The 10,333-nt window shown below is 40.2% G+C and overlaps 1 protein-coding gene across 1 annotated transcript; it reads right to left on the reverse strand.

Moving 5' to 3' along the window:
- Window positions 1-8,515: 8,515 nt before the first annotated feature.
- LOC147700496 (uncharacterized) lies at window positions 8,516-10,294 on the reverse strand. Its single transcript, XM_086929661.1, has one exon. It carries the CDS (start codon window positions 9,949-9,951, stop codon window positions 8,650-8,652), a length of 1,302 nt encoding a protein of 433 aa, XP_086785787.1. The 5' UTR covers window positions 9,952-10,294; the 3' UTR covers window positions 8,516-8,649.
- Window positions 10,295-10,333: the final 39 nt, after the last annotated feature.

Below are 10,333 nucleotides of genomic sequence, written 5' to 3' on the forward strand. Positions count from 1 at the left end.
AATTTCACCAAAAACAAAGATGGTCCAATTCTACTTTTCGTGTTCACTTACAGTAGTCCACCTTAGGGGTAGAACTAGCCTGATAATGAACACGCCTCCTGACTCGCTAATTCTTTGGCCTGTCCTGGTGCCAAATGGGCCATGGACAGGGGGGGAGGGCATTTGCCCTGTCTGGGGGAAGCTAGGTTCCTATATCAAAGGCAGCATAGGCATTTGAAGCCTCCGTCCTTGATAGGATTATTAGCCACCCTGTTTGACCTCCGGCCAAGTAGTCATTGTTTCTGCCCTCAGAGAGCATTGGCTCTCACCTGTCTGTCGTGGTAGGCTCGTCTACACCGGTCAACCAGCACACTAGAGCCTGGCAGGCTTTCAGTGTCACCTCCAAGGTGCCTTCGGGTGCAGTCTTACTAAATGGCTTCCCTGTTCCCTTGTACTATATAGTAATACAACTAGGCAGCACAGGGGAATATTTGCTCATGCAGATATCACCACAGATGTAATATAATACACACCACCTTAGGTCTGGAAGGCCTGCTATAGGGGTAAGTTACATAGATCTCATGCAGTGTCTGGGGGCATGGCGCACAGGGTGTGCCATGCAGTGTTTTCACTTTTGTCTGCACCATTTCACACAGCCTGCAATGGCAGTCTGTATGGGTTTGGTGGTGAGTCCCTTGTGGTGGCACAATACATGCTGCAGCCCGTAGCGACCCTCTTTCATACCCAGAGGTACCATTTACTATGGACTTGCAGGGGCGCTAAAGATCTTGCTAATCATGGAACAATTGCACAGTTCCCTTGTTTCTGAAAAGGAACGACTGGCACTGGGGACGTGGTTAGCAGGAAACCAGTGCACCCCACTTCAAGAAGCATCAAACACCGGGCAAAAAATTGGGGTGACCAAGTCAAACTAAGATACTTTCTTAGAGGGTGGCATCTTCTGTGGATGTTGTGCATTTGATGGATTCAAAGGTGGTACATTTGAGAGGGATCCCAGCACCATGACAGGTGTTAAGCAACAGATACACTTGGCAGCTCTAGCACAGTTTATCTAATTTTCCATTACTAACTTTATAACAACAACATAAAAACAACAACTTGTTTCCTATTTGAAGCGGAAAACCATGGTTTGTGCTGTTTGTAATTGCTGCAAATAATTGGTGCTAGGAGGCTAGGTATTTCCTGCATTGGGTGCTACATCTGGAACTATAGAAGTCCCATGAGGAGACTGAACCACCCGATATTAGGACATCTTTCATAATTCATGTCATGGGAGGAGATACATACTACATTGTGATAGCTGGCACATGGAGAAACCGACCCTGATGAAGTCCTAATGGACAAAACGAGTTAGCTGGGCTGAATGACTTGATAAAAGAACCAATAGATTTGGATTTGGATATAAACACACGACTCCTGGTGGATTGAATTCAAGTGAAGGGATATTATTAGAAACGACTGGATGAAAGACGGACAGGCTTAACTCAGAGGCAATGTGTAAAGTATTCATTCAGTGCTCAAAGAACAAAAAGTTGAAATATAAAAAAAATCCCAAACAGAGTAAAAAAAACAGATCAAACTTTAATAAATGAAATGACATAAGAAATAGCAAAAATGTAATAAGGGAACCAGACATATACATTTTAAAAGTTTTGAGTAGAGCTAGTGCCAAGTGGCACAAAGCGTGTCCGATAGTCAATGGTCGTAGTAGAATTGGGCCAAGACCCAATTTGACGCTGACAGCGATGGAATGTGGTCCGAATTCACTAACCAGGTTCATCCTAGTCAAAGATGTTGCCTTCCAACTTAAGAGCTTTAAGGCCCAATCCACCACAGGAGTGCACTTCCAAAAAGCCTTCTGGACCCCACAGGAAGCACTTATAGACTCATAGGGTGAAAGGCAGAGGTCAGCAGGAGTCTAGTCTACAGCTAATCGCAATTCTTCCGCTGGGCAGCTGCAGGAAAAGGCCTCTTGTAGCTTGTGGTCGTGTCCCTGTAGCTTTGGCAAGAGATGAGCCTTACGATCCTTGGAGACTACTTCTACTCTCCAGAAGCTGTGACAGCAAAGGAAACCCTCTTGAGCAATATTGTCATAACAGCTCTAAAAACACAGAGTGCTGGAGATCAATGACTCCACATAGGACAACATTTTGGGTAGTAATCATTATTTCTTCATCTCTTGCATGTATTCGAAATAATATTCATTCATTCCATTCTAGACAGGAGCTTGGGGCAGAAATAGAGGCTTAGGTGCCGTTTGATCCAAGCGCCCAGAAACAAATCCAGTCTTTTTTCCAAGGTCTTAACACTAAAGGAAGACCAAAGCAAGCAAAACAGGCACTGACAGAATGGGTCCACAGGAAGGGGTCCTAGTATTGGAATGAAGGCGTGTGGCACCTGCAATTCTTTGAAATGTATTCAAACCACACTAACCATTAGGTTTAATATCAATCCCACTTGTGTCTGCTTTGCTCATATTTGTATACCTGGGCTGCCCTTACAGAAAATGTATGAAACAATCTACTTTAGTAGACAACATATTTCCCTCTGTTTAGACCCGAGTTCCCCGTTGGTAGCGTGCAAATGTAACTCTACAGGTAACAAGGGGGGCTTGAAAACCTCACGACACAAAAGGATCAAGCTCATAAAATGCAATAGACACCATGCCTGACTGGCTCTTTGGATAATGCCCTTGATTCCTGAAACATGAAATCTGTGGTTTCTGATTATAAAGAGGCTTAAATACCAAATAGTATCTAAGAAACCCAAGGCCAACATTGAGTGACCTGAGACGACTTTACAACTCCACATCACATATATTCTGTCATCTCTACACCATGTTTAGCATGACAGAGTTCTGTGAAACATTCCATCTCTCGCTTTCATAAATGCTTAGTCCTCTACTTCAACCTCTTTAGGTCTGTTTATTTATTTTCCGTATGTCAATAGTTTGATATAATTTTACTTTATTCTTTGCACACAAAGGTCAGAGGTTGAATGCATAGTGACCTTGAAAATGTAATCCACACAGATCTCTTATCAAACTTTGGGCTCAACTAACTCCTGTTTCATATTATAAAACCGACCAAAACACATCATGATTGAGATACCTTTCCTCAGGGATTTACCCCAAGGAAAATCCTTGGCACCGTTCTATGCAGAGTGCTCCAATTTACTGGTGTGACAACATCTTCTATTGTATGACAGTGCCTAAACCAAAGACTTTCTACTCAATACTATGCATGAGTCCTTAATCCCAGCTATACAGAAGCTGCACTTGAAGAACAGTGGGGAGAGCCATAACACAGAGGATTTTGTGCTGTCTCCCTTTAAGCAGACAATATTCTGATGTACGTTAAAGACGCCAAAATAGACCTTTCTACTATCACGCAGACACTAAAGAACTTTGAGATGATGTCCAGGCTAAAAACAAATTAGGCAAAACATGTATTTTTCCATTAAATGTGCATTACCATCCCCACCTGACTGAGTACTGAAGGATCAACTACACTGGAAGTAACGTCTTTTTTTAATTACCTTGTATTAAAATACATCACACAGTGAGCTATTTGCGGGATGGTAATCTTGGCAAGGCTGTGAGAAACTTAAAAACAATAAATAGACTTCTGGACCCCGCTCCAGCTTTAAGGGATGGGTCAAGTAAATTTAGTTACAATGATTGTGCTTCAGAAATTACTTTATTATATTGCAAATTTACCTTTCATTTTAGCACGTACCTTTGTCAAGCACTAGGACCAATAGATAAGTAATTTGGTGTGGGCAAGAAGTCGATGCTGAGTAACACTAGCAACATTGCAATAACCAGTGGAGGTTGTGGGAGTAGGCACGCACCTGCACTTCTCTAACATGGTTCTTAAGCTAGAATTCATTATTTCAGTGGCTAAGTCATATCTCTTTTAGCAAGTACTAATGGCCAAGGATGGTTAAAATGCTTCTTTCCCTACAAACATTTTAAACTGTTTCTTGGAGGAGACTCCCCCAATCCAGTACTTCAGATGGACATACACTGTAAGTCTGTAAGGTACTGAGAACCAGCACTTTTAAAATTTGCAAAGGTGATAAGAAGCACTGCAAGAGAGAAAAGAATAAGTGAGAGAGTACCAGTAATTCATAATAGCGAAGAGGAGCTCTGCGAAAGCAAGTACCTGTTCATCGAAATCTTTATTTAAGCACTGCCCGAAACCCATCTGTAAAGTAATCGTTAATTCATACCATTTCTGGCAAAAGTTTCTAGCCAAGTAGGTACATCACGCTTTGTTCCCTAAAAAAAGGGTTAAAGGAATAAGCCTTTTCTCTTTTCTGCAAAATGGATTTGAACTGTATCCGGCGTGGCAGGTTATCATCTAATGAACCATTTCACACAACTCTTTCCAAAGTTTCTAACGGGAGACCTCTTAAGTCATATCAGTCTGACCAAAGATACAGACCCAGTTTAATTTAACATACAACATTTCCTGCAATAATTAAAGATTTGTTAGGAGGGAGACCAACTCCAATTGATATTTAAGGCATAGAAGTTGTGGCAAATTCTAACTGTACAATTTGATTTCGAGGGCACAATTTACCACAGTTTCAATGGAATACCTTAAGATGGTTTTCCTCTAAAGTGATCTTTTTACAGTCAGAGCAGGCCACTGTTGATTGATCATGCTTAGAAATGCACCAGGTTACCAACATTTCTGTGATACTACCAACACCCAATGCTTTCGCAATATATCAAGGGTTATTGCAATGCTGCATAAATGTCATCTTCCTTTTTGCCTTGACAGGTTGACAGTATGTTTTACAGATGTGTCTACCACTAGTGCTGAGAAATCTTCAGTGGTAAATCCTACGCAGGGGAGGGAAGAGGGCTGAATTAGGCATGGGTAGCTTTTTATTATTATTAAATCTTTATTTCGGCCAATTGGCCATAAAAGACACACATATATACATACATAAGACAGAGGATCATGTCAATATACATACATCAGTTCATTTTAAAACAACAAATTTTAAAAAGAAGTGCAAAATTAATTATCACCAGTCACTTTAAAACATCATTCATTTAGCAGCAGAGGTAAGTTTGTAAAATAATCCTACTTAAAGCATCTGACCCAATTTCCTTCGGACAATATACACTGAATAGAGGAACCTACTGACACTGAATACAATAAACTGGGCAGTATTAGTTTTTAAGATCCTATATGTTGTGAGGCAAGATCTAGTTCCTAGGAGTACACACATGGGTTTTAGCCATTTTTTCCGAGCTTTCAAATACGCTTTACATATAAACAACATGTGGACCTCGTTCTCCATACACAAAGTTGAGCACATAGGACATCTCCCACTTTTACTTACTTTTTTAAATTTGTGAACCCGCACACATTTGTATGCTTTCAGGCATTTACAAACTGAAATTGGAGCCTTCCAACCCTGGACATGACGAGACATTTACACCAGTTTAGGACTGGTATTACTTCCCCTGGCAGAGGGAAGGAAACTGGATACACCCAAGATTTACTGGGGTGTAATCCCCAATGATGAGGTTAAGTGCCTCATTAATATTCTAGGTGAAAGCCACAGTTGCTTTTACAGTTTAGATTATCAGTAAGGGCTGGGTAAATATTCTTTTGTTATTTTACATATTCTATGATGGTTTTGCTTACTTTGAGGGAAATTTCTTTGATTAAAAAAAAACATTTTTCCAGCTTTAAAGTGCAAGGCCAGATGGCAAGTTGAGAGATAAACCCCAGTCAAGAGTCCAGCAGCATCAAGGCTGCAACCATCAAACATCACAAAGGATGGGCACCTAGGACCCACCTCTTATACAACTAGAGACCAGATATAAACAAAGTCTAGCCTGATTATTTGCAGAGAGACAGGACACCTTTATGGGAGCAACTGAGATTACCCAGCCATACAAGTTAATAACCTTGCTCTCTAGTTCAGCAACTGTGATATAAAAAGTGTTCACTTATTTAGCATACCTGCCCATGTATATGTTTAACTTTAATCAAACTGTACACACATTTTCAAATATACAATAAATACCAATGAATTGAATGTGATAAAATGCAAAGGATTTTCCTCGCTAAAACCAGCGGCTTCCCCAGGACCTCATCCATCGCCTTTAGAACTGTCATGAAGTCCTCCTCAGACACCGCCTGCTTCTAAGCTCTACTGAAAGATTTTGTCATCTAGTTCCAAGATAAAATATTTGATAGGCCGAACCTGGTTGGTGTCCCTGACCCAATCTTGTTTCCGTCAGCTTGAACTCACGGCTAGGCCCAAGTCGACTGTGATCAGTTGATGCATATTGATCCCTAGTAGTTCTGAGCACTTAGTTTACTTTAGGTATTTAGAAATTCATATCTCTGGTTCCTTTTATTGGATTTTTGGAGTGTGGGTATAATTTTATTTATTACAATTTATTACTTCTGGTTGCGATTCTCACTGTTTGGTGTTTTGACTTTACTACTTTACAAATTACCCTACATTAAGGCTGTCTGCTCAGAGCCATAGCTGGCAGGAGGTTGAGCTCAAGTTAATTTAGTGACTTTTAAGATTCATCCAGACAAGACTTATGATTATTCCTTGAGGTAGCTAGGCACCCATCTCAATTAATTATTACATTCTATGCAAGCACTTGTGCTAACTTTCAGAGCAATGACAAGCAGAGGCTAAATGTATCTTCAAATCTATATGAGTCATACTGCCCATCATGTACTCTAAGGTCACAGGGAAGGAACCTCCTCAGGATTCTGAAGATCTAAAAGTCTCAGATCAGTGGAATTTGTTTTCCTTTTTGGTGACCAAACACTGGTAAGTGGATGAAGAGCTTTAAAAGTATATTACGTAAAAATTGAAAAACTGTACTTTCAATCTTGATTAAGCTGCCTGCCCTTATTTCTTGTCTAGCGCCAGGAAGCCCGGTCAGGGTAGCTGTACCACTATAAAAATATTTCATTCCTTTATCTGCCTCAAGTATTCGGCCATCACAGCAAATTGGTTTCTTTCTCTGTTTCGCCTGGAGTGCGGCCTTAATGGTATTATCCAATTTACAATTAATCGAGCTATACAGAATATATTTTTGAGATGGCATTGAATCCCCAAGGATGAGGTTAAGTGCCTCATTAATATCCTAAGTGAAAGCCATTGTTGCTTTTACAGTTTAGATAAACAGTACAGGCTGGGTAAATACTGTTTTGTTGTTTTACATATTCTATGATGGTTTTGCTTACTTTTGGGGAAATGTCTTTGATAAACTATCACTTCCCTGGATAAAACGCAGTATAATAAGCTGGCCAAACAACAGCCATACCCTTTAACATTACTTTCTATATTTAAAGACAGAGGGCCATATTTATAATCTGGCTCATGGCCCAATTCTCTGCCTGGGCAACGGAGTAAATTACTCGGTCACCCTGAAAAAGTTTCTGTCCACCAGATTTAGAAATGACTGACAAGCAGGGACATTTTGAAAGCACTCACAGGAACTCTGTTTGGTGCAGAACTCCATTCACATGATGGAGCCCTGCAACAAACTGTTTTCGTTTTCATTTAAAAAAATACTGAAGTGAAATTTTCTTTTTGAAAATAAAAAATAAAATGCTTAATCCCCATGGGAGTTCTCTCCCATGGGGAGGGGAGCATTTGGCTGCTTTCACTGCCCAGGCCTCTAGTTCTGCCCGTCAAAAGCAAAATTACTTACGCTACGGGACGATCTGAGGGCTTAATCACAACGAAGATGGAGTAGTCTACAATGTGATTAAACCAAAGGTCTGCACACATCTAAATTAGCTGTGCAGACCACATTCTTGGACGTAAGGGTATACCGCCACTGTTGAGTATCCTTCAAGCTGAGAATTAAATCACTCCTCAAGTCGATTGTCTTGGGACTTTTCTACCTTTGACTACTCAACTACCAAAGCTGTCACCTTCAGTATTTACCTTAGATGATTCTTAGCAGGCACATAAGTAAATCCTGTCAACAACTGAATCACATATAGGGCCTAGGATTTTAGCCACAACCTTCTTATGGATGTTGCATAACAGTGATGTGTCCTTGCAAATATTTTGTAAAACTCTTCTACAGCCAGTTCCATCTCATGACTGTACTCAGCTCACTCTTGAGTAGAGGCTGCTCACATGTCCTCTGGTGATGAGTAAGACGTCTAGTCTCCCTTACCCTCTTCCCATTCTGACTGTATTGAAAAGGTTTCTCATCTCACTGCACTCTGGTCAATATCAATATTTAATTTCCTAATGAATCTTTTTCAAAATTCACTGCATTGATTTGTTTTCTTACCCATAGGAGTTCTGAAGGGGATGGTAAAAGTTTGCATTTTCCTGAAGCCAGTTCCATATTCAGCGTGTCATTAAGGATTCATGTATGTATGTGTTCGCTGGTGTTTAGTGTCACTTCTTTTCTCACTGAAGCTAGCCCCACAATCAGCGCATTGCTAAGGTTGCTCTTCTCTGTGCTTTATTTTGAAGAGCAGAATTCCTTTTTGACTGATCTGTTTACTGTATTCTGAGCATTGATAGTGTCTCACTTGTGTGCTCTATGAAGAATAGTATGTCTTTTCACACACTTACAGTAAAGCATTTGTCACATTTTGTATATTCTGTGTATAGGAAGGGTTACTAGCATGTATGAGTTCTGCTATGTCTAGTAAAATTTCCTTTCTGACTGAACCTTTTTCCACAATCTGAGCATTGATATGGTTTACTGCCAGTATGTGTCCTCTGGTGCATTGTAAAATGTACTCTTACTCTAAAGCATTTGTTACATTCTGAACATTTATAAGGTTTCTCTCCCGTATGTGTTCTCTGGTGTATTGTACAATTTGCTTTACATCTGAAACTTTTACCACACTCACTACACTGATAAGGTTTCTCGCCTGTATGTACTCTCTGGTGTATCTTACAACTGCCTTTCTGGCTAAACCTTTTCCCACATGTGGTGCACTGATAAGGTGTCTCGCCTGTATGTGTTCTCAGGTGAAGAGTAAGAGCTCCCTTCTCACGGAACTTTTTCCCACATTTGATACACTGATAAGGTTTCTCGCCTGTATGTCTCTTCGTGTGACGACGAAGAGCTCCTTTTTGATTGAACCTTTTTCCGCATTCTGAGCATTGGTAAGGTTTCTCACCTGTGTGTATTCTCAGGTGCTTAGTAAGACTTCCTTTATCATTGAATCTTTTGTCACATTCACTGCAATGATAAGGTTTCTCACCTGTGTGCACTCTCTGGTGCAAGGAAAGTTGTGAATTGTTGCTGAATCTTTTCTCACATTCACTGCATTGGTAAGGTTTCTCACCCGTATGGGTTCTGTAGTGGATAGATCTGGCTCCCGAATTTCTAAATCCTGCCCCACATTCACTGCATTGATAAGGTTTCTCATCTGTATGTCGTCTTTGATGTCTTATAAGACTTTCTTTGTGGCTAAACTTCTTTTCACATTCTGTGCAATGATAAGGTTTCTCACCGGTATGTGTTGTCTTGTGATCAATAAAATATGATTTCTTACGGAATGTTTTCCCACATTGAGGGCAATGATATGGTTTTTCTCCTGTATGTATTCTCTGGTGTTTAGAAAGGTTCCCTTTCCCAGTGAAGCTACTCGCACATTCTGAGCATTGATAAGGTTTCTCACCTGTGTGTATCCTCTGGTGTAAAGTAAGATTATTTTTAGCACTGCACCTTTTCCCACATTCTGGGCATTGAAAAGGTTTCTCACCTGTGTGTATCCTCTGGTGTAGGATAAGGCTTCCTTTCACAGCAAAGCTAGTCCCACATTCTGAGCACTGATATGGTTTTTCACCTGTATGGGTTCTGTGGTGGTTAGTTAGACTTTGCTTCCGTTTGAAACTTTTCTCACATTCTGAGCAATGATAAGGTTTCTCGCTAATGTATGCTCTCTGGCGCTTAGCTAGTTTTCCCATTTCTTTAAAGTATGTATCACATTCTGTACATTTACAACATTTTTTCCAGTCTTTTTTCTCTGTTGCATTACAAGACTTTGTCTTATACTGAAGCTAGTCCCTCATAGAGAGCACTAACAAAATTTCTCAGCAATATGTTTTTGTTGAGACCATGATACATCTTCACTACCTTTTATATTTTCACTCATAATAATGTTTTTCCTGTGCAAGAGCAGCTTTCTCAACAGTCCGTGTATTGATATTACTTTGCCTGTCACTTTAAATTCAATTCAATGTACTTGTCTTGTATTTGTATCCATTCATGAAATGTCCTTCATTATGTTTCATCATCACTAATACTCTATGACTCATGCTTTAACGATTCTCTCCAGATTTTCTTTGT

Source organism: Lissotriton vulgaris, chromosome 7 (genome assembly GCF_964263255.1).
Source record: "Lissotriton vulgaris chromosome 7, aLisVul1.2, whole genome shotgun sequence".
Taxonomy (NCBI): Eukaryota; Metazoa; Chordata; class Amphibia; order Caudata; family Salamandridae; genus Lissotriton; species Lissotriton vulgaris.